At 42.9% G+C, this 18094-nt stretch overlaps 1 protein-coding gene across 2 annotated transcripts in view; it reads right to left on the minus strand.

Annotated features, from left to right (window-relative positions):
• The window catches only part of LOC134578341 (solute carrier family 22 member 6-A-like), a 36452-nt gene that overhangs the window by 3818 nt on the left and 14540 nt on the right, over positions 1–18094 (minus strand). For both annotated transcript variants that reach the window (XM_063437327.1, XM_063437328.1), the window contains 6 exons: positions 12187–12341; positions 6770–6938; positions 6069–6189; positions 4953–5068; positions 4621–4835; positions 3067–3175 (listed from right to left, as the gene is read on the minus strand). In XM_063437327.1, the coding sequence (XP_063293397.1) occupies positions 3067–3175; positions 4621–4835; positions 4953–5068; positions 6069–6189; positions 6770–6938; positions 12187–12341 (885 nt within the window). The remainder of the gene's footprint in view (positions 1–3066; positions 3176–4620; positions 4836–4952; positions 5069–6068; positions 6190–6769; positions 6939–12186; positions 12342–18094) is intronic.

Here is an 18094-nt window from a genome sequence, read left to right on the forward strand (position 1 = left end):
ATTGGAAAGCTGGAAAAATTCTCCAAACCAGAGTTTACACCCATTTTACAATCCATTTTCAATATACCACAGTCCACTTCTTAGTTAGTAAACGCCAGAATAAGGAATTTTTCATACTTACCAAAATTTTCTTTTTCAGATCAATTATCATGACAGCGTTAACTGTTAAGATAGCTGTGCTAACTCATAACAAAGAGGACAGGAAATAAAAAAACTCTGATGTTAAATGGACACTATAGTCACCCAGACCACTTCAGCTCAATGAAGTGGTCTGGGTGCCAGGTCCCCCAGGTTTTAACCCTTCCGATGTAAACATAGCAGTTTCAGAGACAGCCCCTAGAGGCGCTTTTGCGACGCTTGATGCAAAAATCGCATTCAGCGTGCAGAACGTCAGGGTGGGAGGAGAGGTCACCAGCGCTGGATTAAAGTAACTGAAGGGGTTTTAACCCCTTCAGTGCCAAGGGAGGGGGGGGGGCAAGGGTTGTATAGTGTCAGGAAAACAAGTTTGTTTTCCTGACACTATAGTGATCCTTTAAATGAAAACTCCAGACACCATAACCACTGCCTAGTGTCCTGAAGCTGTCCCACTGTAAGAAGCCAAATCATTTTTGAATGGTTTGGTTTCCTACCTGGGGTCAGTCTGGCTGCACTTCCTGCTTTCACTACCATGGATGGATAACAGACATTCCTAAGAAAGAACATCCATTATCTGTGCTGAGCTAAGCTCTACAATGCAGGGTTTAACTCACTGGCTGAGAACAATCAGCTGATGGAAGCTCCTGCCAGATTCCATGGTAGTAGAGCAGGAAAAGTCAAAACGTTTTGACTCCTTACAAATGGAGCAATGAGTACGATGGGACAAATGCACACAGGGTAACCAACTGATAAAAAAAACAAAACCATTATATTGGCTTTATTAGGTAGCCAGGGAGCAAAATAATTAGACACAGATTGCAAAGCAACAATCATAACATTCTTCATTTGTAGGTGTAGCTTATTATCAGAGACTGTAAAAGCTACTAGTGGGAGACGATGCCATAGATCCAAAGCCTCAGTGATACACCAAGCACTTACTAATCTCCCAAAACTCTATTTTATGCCTTTCTATAACCATGTACTAGGTAACCGACTCCTCTGTAGCAACTGAAGCAACTGTGACCTATCCTTAATAGACGTCTTTATACCCATTTCATCAATCATGGGATTCCTGGGCAGTGGTTCCCAACCTTTTTTTGACCAAGGCACATCTATTTCTCTAACCTTATCAGGGACTTACAAATATCAATGTCACAATTTTTGTGGTGGCTTTACCTGAGAGGCATGCATACTTGTAGCTAAATTAACTTACTAATTGTAGTTGTTTGTCACGCATTCAGAGGGTCCACAAACTCTACAAAAGTCTGTGGGAGGTCCTCACGTGCATGTCTTGGTTACAATCCATGCTGGACCTCGTGAGACCTGGTTGCTGGACTTTGCTACTGTCTGGGGTTGGTTGGTGGCTGCCCTGCAGGGCTTGTGTTCAACAGCATACCGGGGCACAACACACAAAATGATGTGCATAGGTTTATTTTCTCTTTTTCTTTTTTGGGAGCCTACCTGCCTCTCTCTTTTCAAACTATTAATTTCTAGTGAGCGGATGTTGCATAATGTTTTTTTTGTTTTACATTGCATTGCTCTTTCGTTGTGGCTAGTACTCAGTGGCAATTTCTCTATGTGATATAAGCTTGTTATAATACTTTATTTCTATTACCTTATTTTGTTTTTTAATACTCACCAGTTAAAGCACCTAGTGCTAATCCTAACAATACCGTCACCTGGTGGGCCTTAACTCAAGTACCCTACTCAGTGTTGTCAGCTAGACCAGCAAGCTTGTCTTATTACTTTCTCCTTGATATTATTTGACATACACTTGTTTGAATTATCTGGTCTTAACTCCCCTCCCCCCCTGCCCCCCCCCCCCCCCCAAAAAAAAATAAGTATACATTCTTGACATGGCAGATATACATACTCATTACTTCTCTTGTCTACTATATCCTTTTAGATATGTTACTATAAGTTTGTTTGTATACGCATGCACTGCAACAATAAAGAATGTCAAATAAGATGAGAATCCTCAAAATCACTCTGAAAACTGGAAGGTACAAAGATGCAACATTATAGCCCAATAGTTACAGTCAATTATAATTCACTGTGCAAGGAAGCTGCCATTTGAAGTATCATTTGGGCTGATAAAACTTGCCCAGGTGTCCAAGGGTATTTCCGTCAAGTACCTGGGCACTAAATGTCATGGTAACTATGTTACCACTATGGCAATCTTTCAGAACAGGTTTGTAGTAGTCTTTCAAAAAGGATATACAAATAACCAAGCAGACCCAAGAATGTGGCAGGTATGTGATTAACTACACAAATAAAATGGGCTATAACACTTATCATACATTTAGTCTTACACAGAAAATTAATGCGGTTTTAAAGCTTCCTTGCAATCTGTTATATAACTCTTTTTTTTACAAAATGTTGGCATATTGATGTCATACAACCTTGATTTAATTCTATTAATAGTATTATTATAATTATCACGCTGTCTTTTTCACAGGAAGAGACCATCGTCATCTTCAAACAAGACGACAAATGAGTCAACTAAGTAAACACTGCGTGGATCTAGCTCATAGACGTAGGAGTTTGACATTACCAGTATGAAATACAGAAATCTTTGTTTTTGTGAATGCATCATAAGCATTGTACAATTTGTCCACCCAGTTGATGGTATTGGTCCCATCATTATGTGTTCAGTTTGTTTCAAACTTTTCTCCCATTCAATGAACCCCTCTGGCATCATTGAAAACTGTGTACTACGGAGGAAACAAAGAATCCTACCATATCAATTTCACAGATCATTTACAAGCACATGGGTTTTATTTCTAAAGAACGCCAATGGAGCGTTCATTGGTTGAACGCAATCTTTAGTTCTCGATTAAGTTAAAAATTATGAAATCGCCAAACAAAAATATTGATAATTGAATTTAATTGACAGATAAATCATGTATATAATGTAGTTATAATGATTACCTGAGCTCTGTGGGGTAGAGTTCAGCTGTATAGAGATAGCCACATACGAAATAAGAACCAAGAAATCCTCTGACTAGGATACTGAAAGTCATCTGTAGCATGAGCATGTCTAAAGGTAAATTAATGGTAGAACACAATTAGATCAAATGCAAAACATACACGTTTTTATATGTCTGCATAATCAGAAGTAAATCTATTGTATGTAGTGATCCCAGGTTAATAGTTTAGCCTGCGTCTTAAAGGGATACTATAGTCCCCAAAACAACTTAAGCTCACTGAAACAGTTTTGGCGTATATATCATGCCCCTGCGGTCTCAGTGTTCAATTATCTGCCATTTAGGAGTTAAATCACTTTGTTTATGTAGCCCTAGTGACCCCCTCCTTTACACAGCCTTCTTAAACACTTCCTGTAAAGAGTCATCTAATTTTTACACCTTTATTGGAAAAAATGAGATTGTAACCCTTATATACATCTTCTGATATGTGTTAAGGATCATTATGTTTATTTGGCTTATATGACTGGTTTTTGGAGCTACGGCAATTTTTTGATTGAGCACTTGTTATCTCAATCATCTTTGTTGAAATTTTTACTGGTTTGGCATCTTTCCACTATAAAACAGTGTTAGATGGCAGGCACTCCACCCACAGATAATGTATTGATTGCACTTTCTGGCTCCCTGTACCAACACCTTTTATTGCTGGTTCATCTTAATGGCTTTTGAGTATGCAGAGTGTTATGCAAAGTTATTTTCTGCATTATCTAACTATTCCAGCAGGTGAAACGGTCTGGTCAGATCCAAGCTGGGCAAGTTACCAAGTGAAAGGACTGGTAAAAATGTTTTAAAAATATTAATACCAATACCAAGCAATGGTGGCTAAATAATTAGTGATTTTTTTCTCCATAGCATTAGGTTAAGTGAGAAAAGTCACATTAGTAAGGGAGCAAAATATTTCCTACATTGTCACACGGTCAAAATTTACGGATATAAAAATCAGCAATGGAATGTTCTGAAAGGAGATGTATCAGACCACAGAGTGGCTAACTAGATTTACCAGACTAATAACAACAAATGATTCTAAGGAAGAGCAGGTGACTGTCTACTGGCTATTTAGTCCAACACTATCCATCACATGAAAAATAGATCTGTGCCAATGAATAGACATGTGCAATTCAGTTTGAATTCTCACTTTAGTAAGTAATCCTGACATTATGTATGCATGCAGAATATATATTCCATATACATGCTACATACATGCAGCATATACATTATATCAACATAAGGTATATACAATATTCATACATTCTATATACATATATATGATTGCCATATTTAAGGGTACCAAATCTGTGTTTAGTAGATAGCTAAAGCTCATCAAAAAGTCTGGGGCCACTAAAACTGAACGGGAGCCACTGAAATTTAACTCTGCTCACATTAATCTGCAGGGCATTCAATGACATCCTACAAGCATTCAAGCCGACTAACTGCAGGACGGCATGTCCTAACATCAGGAAGGGGTTAAATTATGGAAAACAGTTCTAGGCCTGGTACTTACCTGCTGGGACAGCCAAGCTGGCAAGTATAATGACCCCAGATAGGAAAAGGGAGGAGAACACTGTGAATCGCCTGCCGATGTAAGCAGCAGTTGCGGAACTCAGAACCCTGAGTGGGATTTCTGTGCAGCCAAATACAACTTGAACCAAGTATATGCTGAGGCCAAATCGTTGGATATCCATTGCAAGAGCAAAGTAACAGAAGCTGCCGGAGAACCTTGGGAAGAAAGTTTGCTGGTTGGTAGGAGTGAGGAGACACAAAATGTAGACCAGACATCCAATTAGGTATATAGACAGACATATAGATAGGTAGATAAAGATGTACACTACTTACCAGGACATACAGAGGCTAATGGTTATTTTGCGCATTGCAGGGGTACGGAACAAGTCAACGGGCGTCAGTTTATTATTCCGTGTAGGACTATCTTTTTGATCTTCAAGCTTCACCATCTAAATTAAAGCATGATGATAGATAGTGATTTGAGAGTAGAGCGGCAAATCAAACAGACAGGATTATTCACTAAAGAGAGAATTCAAAGTAAATTTAAAATTTGAGGTCCACATAAAAGAACTGGAAAAATTCTCTAAATTAGCTATACTTCTAGTTCGGCTACTCTGGCCTTAAATTTGAAATCCACTTGCAATTCACTTTGAATTCACACTTTAGTGAATAACGCTAAGAGAGTGAGAAAATGGAGGAATGGCAACTGTACTGAAAGACAACCTCAGCTGATCATAACTAGGATAAAAATATTGTCATAAAGGTAGGAACAGTGGCACAACTACCATGGTCGCAGGCATGGCAGCTGCGACCACCCAGTCACTCAAGGGGGCCTGGCTGCAGCTGCGACCCTTCACTTCAGGGATGGTGCACAGCAGCACCGGCCCAGGTTCGCGGCCACAGGGTGACCGGCAGGAGAGGAGTAGTGATGCCTCTGTTTCCCTCTACCTGGTCTAGCAGGAAGTACTCACCGAGAGAGCACTACCTGTCAGATCGGGTACCGCAGTCCACTCGGCCACGCTACATGGACAGCACAGAACAGGTACAGAGGGGAATAGGGGATAAACACATGGAAGGAATTTGGGGGGAATCGACACATGAAAGGGACTGGGGGAATTGAGACACATGGAGGGACTGGTGGGGGATTGACACATGGAGGGGACTTTGGGGAATTGAGACAATGGAAGGGACTGGAGGGGGAATTGACATGTGGAAGGGACTGAGGGGGAGCTGAGGCACATGGAGGGAATGGGGGGCTAGAGACACATGGATGGGCTAGGTGGGGATGGGGGATGAGACACATGAAAGGGCTAGGTGGGGATGGAGTTGTGAGACATTGAAGGTCTGGGTGGGGATGAGACACATGGGGAAGGAACCAGGGATTTTTTTGCGCTGGGCCCATTGGTTTCTAGTTACACCTGTGTAAAAATCACATGTCATAGCTGTTACCTCTAGCGTGATAGTACTGTCCCCTTTCTTTCCATTGATCCTGGCCACACGATTTAAGTTAGTAAGTGCTTGATGTGTACGCTTCTTCAGCAGAAGCCAGCGAGAAGACTCGGGTACCCACCTATCATACCACAGGCAAGCAGTGAGGGAAAGGAAATTGGGAGAAATGGTAAGAGGGAAAAGTTAAATTATGTAGAAGGAAAAAGTATATATTTACTGTTTTTTACTCCCCGTAGAAATAAAAGGTATTGCATTGATGTTATGCTTTTGTCTTTTCCTCTTTCATTTTTAACTGCAACTATATAAAATGACAACACATTGACTTACACCTACAAACTCTGCTGTGACAGGTAACCTCTAGTTATTTGTTTAACTTGAAAAAAGGTTCACGTTCTTGGCATAATGGCTGCACTTTATTTTTCTTTCATTTCTCTGCAGTTATCCTCTTTATCTTCTTTTGATATTATCCTCATGCCCTCACTTACAATACATGTCCAGCACTAATTGTAGATAGTAATCACTGTTTACCAACATGAAGCCACTATTCTGTGCCGATTCCAGAGCAGGATTGACCATGAAGGGGGGCCTCAAACTAGTAACCTGCCAAGTGCCCCATGGAATATTAATCCTTCTCTAGCTTTCTCCTAGATTTGAACTTTATTTTATTGTGTTGCTCTACTTCTCTTTAAATAGGAACGTACCAGACAAGAATAAAGAAGATGAAGTAAGGTAGGGACAGTGCCAACTGCAGCCAACGCCAGTCTGTTAGAGCATATGCCACACCTGCCAGGATAGTCTGCCCTATGGAAAGACAGTAACCTTGAAGCATGGAAACCATTGGGCGAAATCTTTGAGGAGTCCACTCCATGGCTGCAAAAGAAAGGTTAGCTTTTTGTTTTAGTTTTGTAACACCAACACTAAAGATATTTTTCTCTATTCTTTATGAAGATCTTTCATGAAGAAACCTGCATGCTACTGAGCTTTAAAAGTCACTTTTAAAATGTTTCATGCGCTTTTAAATCATGTCCCTGATTCATCTGCATATTGGTTTCATCAGACAGAGAACACCAGTGCCTAAGTAGCCTAGTCCAAAATCTGGCTCTAATAATCATGGCATGGAAACTCTGTAACTTTGTATTTCCCGATTATTTATTTCATATTGTTTTTAGATCATACAGGTTTATGCGCTAAAGTGATAATTGCTGGGGATTCAAAGTAAATTTCAAAACTATGGTAAAAAAAAAAAAAGCTAATCCGGAATAATTCTCCAAGTCAGCTCTGCTTCTATTGCTACATAGGTTTTAGATTTTAAAATTACTTTTTAATTCTCTTTGAATTCCAGGCAATGTGCTATTAAATAACTCTGATAAACACTTATGACTGTCAAGATGAAAACAATTCATCAAGTGGCTCTTAAAACTGGCCAATAAATAAATATTATCTGTGACGGACCCTCCGTCAATCAATGCTCCTAGTGCTTACCAAGGACCATCAGTACTGCATCAGAAACAATAAGCACTGCAGATCCCACGAACTGCCGCAGCTTGGCTGGGAACTTGCCGTCTCCTACCCTAAGACAAGGCTCCAGGCTCCAGTGGGTGAACCTCTCTTCCTTCAGAGAGCGAAGCAGGAACAAGCTCTTAAAAGAGCTTAGTGATTATAGCTCTGGGGAGTATACAGCACCATCGGGGTTAGGGGTGCTGTCTCCATGTGGTTGTGGAGAGGGACCAGCTGTCTCCTCTCCCTGCAAGGTACACTGCCGCTGGGGAGGGAGGACGATGCTCTCCTCTCCCTGTAACTCTGTCTGCCGCTGGGGAGGGAGACCAGTTGTCTCCTCTCCCTGCAAGGTACACTGCCGCTGGGAAGGGAGGATGATGCTCTCCTCTCCCAGTAACTCACCCTGCCACTGGGGAGAGAGACCGATTGTCTCCTCTCCCTGCAAGGTACGCTGCCGCTGGGGAAGGAGGACGATGCTTTCCTCTCCCGGTGATTCTGTCTGCCGCTGGGGAGAGAGACCGGTTGTCTCCTCTCTCTGCCAGGTACACTGCCGCTGGGGAGGACGATGCTCTCCTCTCCCTGTAACTCTATCTGCCGCTGGAGTCTCTCCCAACTTGCCAACTGGCCTGCCATCTCTGCCCTGCGTCTCAGGTTCCCGATCACTAAGTTCCTCACGTACTTCTTATCTATCCTGGGTCCGTAGAAAGCCAGCGTAGCTTCATCATATCGTCAAACTCTACCATATTGTAGAGGGGCACCATGCTTGCTGTAGTCAGGGGCGCTGTACGGGGACAAGCGTTGCCCTACTTATAAATCCACAAATTGTGTCTTCCAGGATGCTTTACCTCGCACTAGGGAGTCATCCCGCCGCTGCCACCAGATGTGACGGACCCTCCGTCAATCGATGTTCCTAGTGCTTACCAAGGACCATCGGCACCGCACCAGACACCATAAGCACTGCAGATCCCACGAACCGCCGCAGCTTGGCTGGGAACTCGCCATCTCCTACCCAACCTGGACCTATGACAAGGCTCTAGGTTCCAGTGGGTGAACCTCTCTTCCTTCAGAGAGCGAAGCAGGAACAAGCTCTTAAAAGAGCTTAGTGATTATAGCCCTGGGGAGTATACAGAGTATAGCAATCCCCCAGTGTAGATGCAGCCTTTTCCCCCACACATGAGACGAGGCTCTTTGTTGAGGGTAAAACAGGAACTCAGCAGTCTGAGGGTTTATTGTCTCTTTTATACAGGTTTTCCCACAAGGTTACCACCCACGTGGACCTTGTGGAGCACAGGACACAAAGTTACAAAGCCAATCAAAACAGGTTTGTACAGATAGACACTCCCAGATAATGTGCACAAACCCTCCCCTCTGCCTGTGATACAATTAACAAACACAATGGACTAACTCAATTAACGACAGGCAGAAAACACACATTTTTCACAAAACACAGAAAACACCCCAAAACACCACATTTCCCCACATTATACATCCCTGGATAGCCCTGAACTGGGTGAGCAACATATCCAAAAATCACCAGATCAGAGCAGGGGTTCAAACGTTTTCTGGAAGTCTCTTTTGACCGACCTCAAGCATGGCTTTCATGCCCAAAATAGTTCCACAGATTTAGGCTGTACGGCCGGTCTATCTTCTCCTCTATCCTGGACATAATTGGCTTAAGTGGCTGTGGTAACTTAATTATCTTCAGGTACAGGAAATATCTCTGAGTCAAAAAACTGTTACAAAAACCACATACAAATACATAACTCATATAATACAATGTTTAACCTATATGTCCAACATATCCCCAGATAGCTTGGATCTGAGCGCTCAAAATGTCTTATGGTTAAACCAGCAAGGACTGATGGAAGATTGAGGAGGGACAAGGCAGCCAGTTTAAACTGGTCTGGCAGTGTCCCTGGGACAATGCCCTGCTGGAGAAACAATAGGAAAGGAAAAAGGGGGAGGGGGGAGTGGAAGAGGCACATTTTCCCATGGAAGTCACTTTTTAGCATGTCTTTTTGCAGGGCCCATAGTCTTTGGGCAAAAGGCTGACCATTAGTCCTCCCAAAAACCAGTGGCGAAATTGCTTTCGTCACATTATCGTTCACATCACCCTCCACCAACAACAAATGGTGTTAGTTCTTGGCTCCATCAATAGGGTTCTGAACTCATTTAAGCAGGTCCTTTATCGTTTCTTATTTGTCTTATTCCTTCCTGTTTGCCTAAAATTAATCACCACTTATATTTTTTTACTGCTTTGTGAAATATGTTAATATAATTTATTATTTTTTCCTAATGTTGGTCTGCCGCAGGCTGTGTGGAGGGGGCGGGGATATGACATCATATCCCTGCTCCCTGTGGATCACACAGCGCGGCTGGCGCACAGTGATGAGGCTTGGCTGCAAGACAGGACTCCAAGGAGCCGGACAGCACGCACCCCAGGGACACGCTTTAACAGATGTAAGTATGTAATTTTGTATGTATGTATGTTTGTATGTAACTGGATGTATGTTTGTCTCTGAATGTATGTATTCATGTATGTAACTGTATTCCTTTATGTTTCTGTATGTATGTATGTGCCTGAATGTCTTTGTATGTATGTTTCTGTATGCATGTATCTGTATGACGGTATGCCTCTGTATATATGTATGTATGTATGTGTCTGTATGCCTGTATGTCTTGTACGTATGTTTCTGTATGTCTCTGTATGCATGTATGTAACTGTATGCCTTTATGTCTCTGTATGTACGTATGTGTGTGTCTGTGTGTCTCTGTATGCCTGTATGTCTTTGTATGCATGTTTCTGTATGTATGTGTCTGTATGACGGTATGCCTCTGTATGTAAGTATGTGTCTGTATGACGGTATGCCTCTGTATGTATGTATGTATGTGTCTGTATGCCTGTATGTCTTGTACGTATGTTTCTGTATGTCTCTGTATGCATGTATGTAACTGTATGCCTTTATGTATCTGTATGTACGTATGTGTGTGTCTGTGTGTCTCTGTATGCCTGTATGTCTTTGTATGCATGTTTCTGTATGTATGTGTCTGTATGACGGTATGCCTCTGTATGTAAGTATGTGTCTGTATGACGGTATGCCTCTGTATGTATGCATGTATGTGTCTGTATGCCTGTATGTCTTGTACGTATGTTTCTGTATGTCTATGTATGCATGTATGTAACTGGATGTATGTTTGTCTCTGAATGTCTGTATATATGTCTCTGTATGCATGTATGTAACTGTATGCCTTTATGTCTCTGTATGTACGTATGTGTGTGTCTGTGTGTCTCTGTATGCCTGTATGTCTTTGTATGCATGTTTCTGTATGTATGTGTCTGTATGACGGTATGCCTCTGTATGTAAGTATGTGTCTGTATGACGGTATGCCTCTGTATGTATGTATGTATGTGTCTGTATGCCTGTATGTCTTGTACGTATGTTTCTGTATGTCTATGTATGCATGTATGTAACTGGATGTATGTTTGTCTCTGAATGTCTGTATATATGTCTCTGTATGCATGTATGTAACTGTATGCCTTTATGTCTCTGTATGTACGTATGTGTGTGTCTGTGTGTCTCTGTATGCCTGTATGTCTTTGTATGCATGTTTCTGTATGTATGTGTCTGTATGACGGTATGCCTCTGTATGTAAGTATGTGTCTGTATGACGGTATGCCTCTGTATGTATGTATGTATGTGTCTGTATGCCTGTATGTCTTGTACTTATGTTTCTGTATGTCTCTGTATGCATGTATGTAACTGGATGTATGTTTGTCTCTGAATGTCTGTATATATGTCTCTGTATGCATGTATGTAACTGTATGCCTTTATGTCTCTGTATGTACGTATGTGTGTGTCTGTGTGTCTCTGTATGCCTGTATGTCTTTGTATGCATGTTTCTGTATGTATGTGTCTGTATGACGGTATGCCTCTGTATGTATGTATGTGTCTGTATGCCTATATGTCTCTGTATGCCTGTATACATGTATGTGTCTGTATGCCTATATGTCTCTGTATGTCTGTATACATGTATGTGTCTGTATGACGTTATGTCTCTGTAGGCATGCATGTATCTGTATGTGTGTATGTCTTTGTATGCCTGTACTTATGTATGTATGTATGTATGCATGTGTCTGCATTCCTGTATGTCTCTGTATGTATGTTTATTTATGCCTGTATGGCTGTATGTATGTGTCTGAATGTCTTTGTATGTATGTTTCTGTATGTCTGTCTGTATGTATGTGTCTGTATGACGGTATGCCTCTGTATGCATGTATGTCTTTATATACCTGCATGTCTCTGTATGCCTGTATGTCTCTGTATGATTATTTCTGTCTTTGTATGACAGTGTACCTGTATGACTTTGACTGTGTGACTGACAAATTATGCCTGTGTGCCTGTGGCTTGGGAGGAAAGACACACAGGTGAAGATGCATTTTTTTTTTTTTTTTTTAATGAGGGTTGGGGCGCCAAAATGCATCTTCGCCTGTGTAACTAAAAATCCTAGCACCGGCCCTGACCACAGCCCATCTAAAAGTGCTCTTCACCACTCTATGGTATGGTAGAGAAAATTCTATTCAAAGAATTAGCTGAGTACTATTTGTTCATGTGAGACTCACCGAGGCCAAGGTCATTAATGATTAAGCCACAGATTCCCATGCCAGTCATGAAACGGAAGATGCAGTATACCATGATGTTGGGAGAGAGCGAAGCTCCTATTCCCATAGTGGCGATCTGCAGGAGACAACACAGAAGTACAACCCGCCGTCCAAATCTGAAATACATAATAATGCCTATCTTAAGAATACTATTTGTGATCTGACATGGCATTGATAAAACTGAGTGTATACATTCAATGAGTAATTACAAGAATGTCACATGACCTGTATAATAATACACAAATAAAGGAAATAAAGCAGAGACGGGATAGGGTCACTATGATATAAACACCACGGTGATCATTTTCTTTAGAAGTAAGGAAAGTAAAATAATAGGACACAAAACCTGGATTCGATGGGAGACTGAGGGGTTTATCTATTAATGATTTGTTGGGAAATAAACCAAGGGGTTCGCCTATTAATGTTTGGTTTTTATTTTATTTTAACAAGCGTCAATGGGGCAGTGATCTTTCTGTTTATTATTTAACATGTCCTGACTGTTGGTGTGGCACTCAACTCTCCTCCTTTATATCCCCCCTGCAATCCTGCCTACCATGCTCAGTTGTAATTTAGAGCTACAGTATATGTGTGATAAAGTTCTCAGTGCCTGTATTGTGTTTCACAGTGTTCTGAAGCCCTGCTATGTTTACTGACCACAAACCATTTTCCATGGACCAACTTAGACTTGCCTTGTCTCCTGGATCACCCCTTTTTTTTCTTTAATGTATTGGCCTTATTTAGCCCCTAAACCCCACAATCTATTGCATTTTGAGTCAGTAAAACCTGTGAAACTGTCAGGATTATTCACCAAGCACCATTTATTTTTTCCCAGGCGGACAAATCCGGTAAAAATGGCCATATTACAATCGGTATGGCAATTGTCATATTAACAAACATCAAAAACACCAAATTACAGAATCTGCACCAACTGACAGGATGCTATCAGTGCTTTTCACATCGGAACCCTACAAAACAGAGATCTGAATACATCTGGCAGGATGCACAATTGCAAATTATCATTCACATGCTGTTTGCAAGCTAACAATAATTTTAAATACTATTTGCCCGCTGGAAGCACAGGCAGCCAGAAGACAAACATTGAAATAGCCCTCGAGAGCCCGAGGCTTAACCATGTTAGGGATAACCCAGAGTTTGCTAGCCAGGCACCACACTGAAAAAGTTAGAAAACAAAAATGATAAGCCTATGTGGTCAATATGATCCCTCCCTCCTTACTACAAGGAAGGTTCTTAACCTCCCTAGTGCCCCCACCTGCCAAACATAGACTTGCGACTCGCCAGACACTGCATTGGGTGAGGGTTATAAATATAAAAATTCAGGAGGACACTCGTGGCCAGCGGGTGGTGGTTACTAAATGTAAAAAAGCAGAGCGACATGCTAGTAACTTTAACCCCTTAACCCCTTAAGGACCAAACTTCTGGAATAAAAGGGAATCACGACATGTCACACATGTCATGTGTCCTTAAGGGGTTAAGGACACATGACGTGTGTGACATGTCATTATTCCCTTTTATTCCAGAAGTTTGGTCCTTAAGGGGTTAAATCAACTGTGAGCAAGAAAAATTAAAAAAGAATTCCTTACTTTTATAAAGGAAAATGAAGATCTTCAAGTATGTAAGTCTGCCATACCAGCATGTATCTATGTTATTGAGGCTCAGACTCAGTAATGCAAAATGGGTAGTCAGCCCACTAAAAACATAAGCCACAAAAAAGAAACAGAAGAATATGCTTTCCTGAAATATTCTCACCACTACTCATTCTCAGTAAAAAAAAACCTCATAATTCAAACTCTTCTTACAGTGACACTATAGTCACTAGAACAACTACAGCTTAATTGTTCTGGTGTTTACTGCCTGTATCTGCAGGTTTTTTTTCTGTAAACACTGCCTTTTTAGAAAAAAAAAGTGTTTACATTACTGCTAAAGAACACCTCTAGTGGCAGTCACTCAGATGACTCAGTCACTTGACATGTGCACAGTCGTCCTTGTCGGCATATGCACAAAACCCCCCACCATATACTTAGTTATAATAATGACACTGACACCTGGGTTTTGGCAAAATTATATCACAGCTTTTATTTATTAATTAACATAGAATTATAAAGGTCATTGTCACACAACAGGCCCACGTTGGCCTGCACAGTTTACCACATTATTTTACAATTTAACCCCTTGACAATAACCCACCCCAACGTAACATCATAACATAATACACCAACATTGTAACACATTAGCTTAACCTGAAACATGACCATTGCCACCGAAGGGCATCAACCATTGCCACCAAGGGCACCATCCATTGCCACCAAAGGGCACCACCAGTGTAGGGGCATACCGAGACACCCCTACACACCCTGGTTCGGAGCTACCTACGAGCTCGAACCTACCAAACCAGTCCAAAGGCCTACCTATTAGCCCTGAACTCCAAACTGTCCCCCCTCTCACTCTTTTCTCCCCCCAACTTTACTCTCCATCCCCCGCCGCCGTGACCAAACGGGAAACACCTGAAAGCAAAGGGAGGGTGGGTGGGACAACGAACAGGTAAGTGTAACTTTGGATTAAAAGTGCCGTTAGACCTAAGATGGCCGCTACTTATACCCCCCTCGTAACTCCTCCCCACTCCATGTCCTTAGACCAGCCCCCAACTACTGACAACTAGCTGCCTGCCTCCTGGCAATGTCAAGGCCCATTCCCCTTAGCTGCGCTGCTCCATGGGCTTCATGACATGTGCACAGTCGTCCTTGTCGGCATATGCACAAAACCCCCCACCACATACTTAGTTATAATAATGACACTGACACCTGGGTTTTGGCAAAATTATATCACAGCTTTTATTTATTAATTAACATAGAATTATAAAGGTCATTGTCACACAACAGGCCCACGTTGGCCTGCACAGTTTACCACATTATTTTACAATTTAACCCCTTGACAATGACCCACCCCAACGTAACATCATAACATAATACACCAACATTGTAACACATTAGCTTAACCTGAAACATGACCATTGCCACCGAAGGGAATCAACCATTGCCACCAAGGGCACCATCCATTGCCACCAAAGGGCACCACCAGTGTAGGGGCATACCGAGACACCCCTACACACCCTGGTTCGGAGCTACCTACGAGCTCGAACCTACCAAACCAGTCCAAAGGCCTACCTATTAGCCCTGAACTCCAAACTGTCCCCCCTCTCACTCTTTTCTCCCCCCAACTTTACTCTCCATCCCCCGCCACAGCTCAGAGCTCGACTCCTGAGCGACACCCCCCCCCCCCAGGGAAAAGATTGCCCGCTGGAGGCCCTCCTGGAAACCTAGCAGGAGAAAATCTAAGCCCACGTCTGAGAGGTGAACCCCATCCCGCCTGAAATAGCCTGGCAGCATATCCTCCAACTCTCTGTGCCTAATTACAACCCCCCCCCACTCGCCTCACATATGCCGCCATGATTTTGTTGACCTTACCCTTAATTTTCGCCACCGCGGAGGGGTTCCGCGCGTGCCGCCAATAAAACCTCGGAACCATTTCCGACCACACCACTATAACCCCTGGCACTAACTCCTGCAACTTGTCTACATCCCTCTTCATACTTTCGATCAAAACCTTCTGCGGCAATGACCCCACATCATTGCCTCCTGCATGCAGTACCACAATGTCCGGGACCTGGCCCAACAACATTTTACGAAATACCTCCCCACAAATAGCATTCCAACCCCAGCCCCGGTATCCAAACCACCGGAGTTGCACCACGGAACTTGGAAAGCCCAGCTGTAGACCCCGATGTCGAACTGCAGCTCTCCGATGTGCCCAGTAAATATATGAGTGGCCAACCACCCATGCCGTCCAACCTGTAAAACATAAAACACAATTCCAACCGTGACACAACATTAACATAGCAAACCCCTCTGAACCACCCATAGGCCTCACACCAACTTGTCTGGCCTAACATACGACCTGAACCGCAGGGACTCCCACCTGCCGATCCTTTTCACCCTATCATCACCCAACCCCAGCCTCGCCGCTTCCGTAGCCGCACCAATCCTGAAGGAATGGGTCCCAAACTGCCTTGGGTCCACTCCCAACGTGTCCAAAACCTTCCGCATCACCTTGAGGAACTGGAACTTCGTGTCAGGGTACCTGAGGTCTCTACCTCTGAGAGAGGTAGAGACTTAGTCGTTTATCCGTCTAGACGAGCCGTTTCCTCCGTTCCTCGCGGTCCATCCAGTCACTTAAACGCTGGCCGCGAGGGATCCGCTTCCTTTTCTAACATGACGCTCAGTACGTGACGTCATGACGCCAATCCCGAGTGACCTGTCACTCAATTGTCCGATATCAAATCAGGACTTGTCGGAGGCGTGTCTACTCTCCGGAGTCAGGGTATTTAAGCTTGCTTCTCTCTTCAGCTCATTGCCCTGTCGTGGTTCTAGCTTGTCTAGTCACTCAGTGCTCTTGTATTCTAGTATTCTCTTTGGTTCTGACCCGGCTTGTTGTACTATTCTGCTTATCTCTGTTATCCCTCTGACCCGGCTTGTCTCTCGCTTACCTGTCTTCTCGTTCCCTCGACCTCGGCTTGTCTCTGACCATTCTCTGTTATTCTCTGTACGTTAGTCCGGCCATTCTAAGGCCCGGTACACGTACCTTTCTACTGTTTGGACTCTGCGTGTTGGATCCCTGTCCCGATCCTGACATTACGACAGGGCCAATGGATCCTGCAGGTACAAACAGTCAGCTTGGTTCTTCCGACCCCAGGTTTGATGCCATGGAACACAGGATGGATCAGATGGCCCTAGCACTACAGGCGCTATTGTCTCGTGCTAGTAACCCACCAGAGGAGACACGTACTCCTTCGATCTCTCCTGTAAGTTCAGGTCTAGAAGTAGCTACTGTAGGTGCTTCTTCTCGTATTACTCCACCAGTACGTTATGGCGGTTCTCCTGAGAAGTGTCGTGGCTTTTTGAACCAGATCAGCATCCATTTCGAATTACAACCCCGCTCCTATCCTACAGATAGAGCGAAGGTTGGATTTATTGTTACGTTACTCATTGAGAAGGCTCTGAGATGGGCTAATCCTTTATGGGAGAATGATAACCCGTTAGTGTATAACTATAATGCCTTTGTAGCTGCTTTTAAAAGAACTTTTGACCCCCCTGGTAGGAAGGTCAATGCAGCTAGATTACTGTTGCGCCTTAGACAGGAAAATCGAACACTTGTGGATTATGCACTAGAGTTCAGATCCTTGGCGGCAGAAGTTAAGTGGAACGAACAGGCTTATATAGACGTATTTTTAAATGGGTTATCAGATGTAATCCTTGACGAGGTCGCTACTAGAGAGCTCCCTGAGAATTTGGAGGATTTAATTTCTTTTATCTCTCGCATTGATGAACGCTTAAGAGAGAGGCAGAATACTCGAGATAGGACTCGTAGACCCTCCTTTAAACTAGCTCCTTCATTTCAAAATTCTGAGATCAAAACCTCACGTTTCCCAGAGCCTATGCAGATAGGTAATACTCACCTCACAGAGGAGGAGAGACAGTACAGGAGAAGGGAGGGTTTATGTATGTACTGTGGAGTCAGAGGTCATTTACGCCTAAATTGTCCCAATCGTTCGGGAAACGCTCGCACCTAAGTTTCTCTAGAGGACAGGCCTTGGGTGTATCTATTTTGTCCTCTGTTCACAATTATAAAGATCACAGGCTTCTGTTACCCGTTTCTTTGACTTGGGAGAAGGGAGTAGTAAAAACCATGGCTTTGATCGATTCTGGAGCCGCTGAGAGCTTTATCTATCAAGTTTTTGTTAACAAGCATACTATCCCATCCCAGTTAAGGGAGACACCCCTGGCCGTTGAGGCCA

The sequence above is a fragment of the Pelobates fuscus genome, chromosome 12, assembly GCF_036172605.1.
Source record: "Pelobates fuscus isolate aPelFus1 chromosome 12, aPelFus1.pri, whole genome shotgun sequence".
Taxonomy (NCBI): domain Eukaryota; kingdom Metazoa; phylum Chordata; class Amphibia; order Anura; family Pelobatidae; genus Pelobates; species Pelobates fuscus.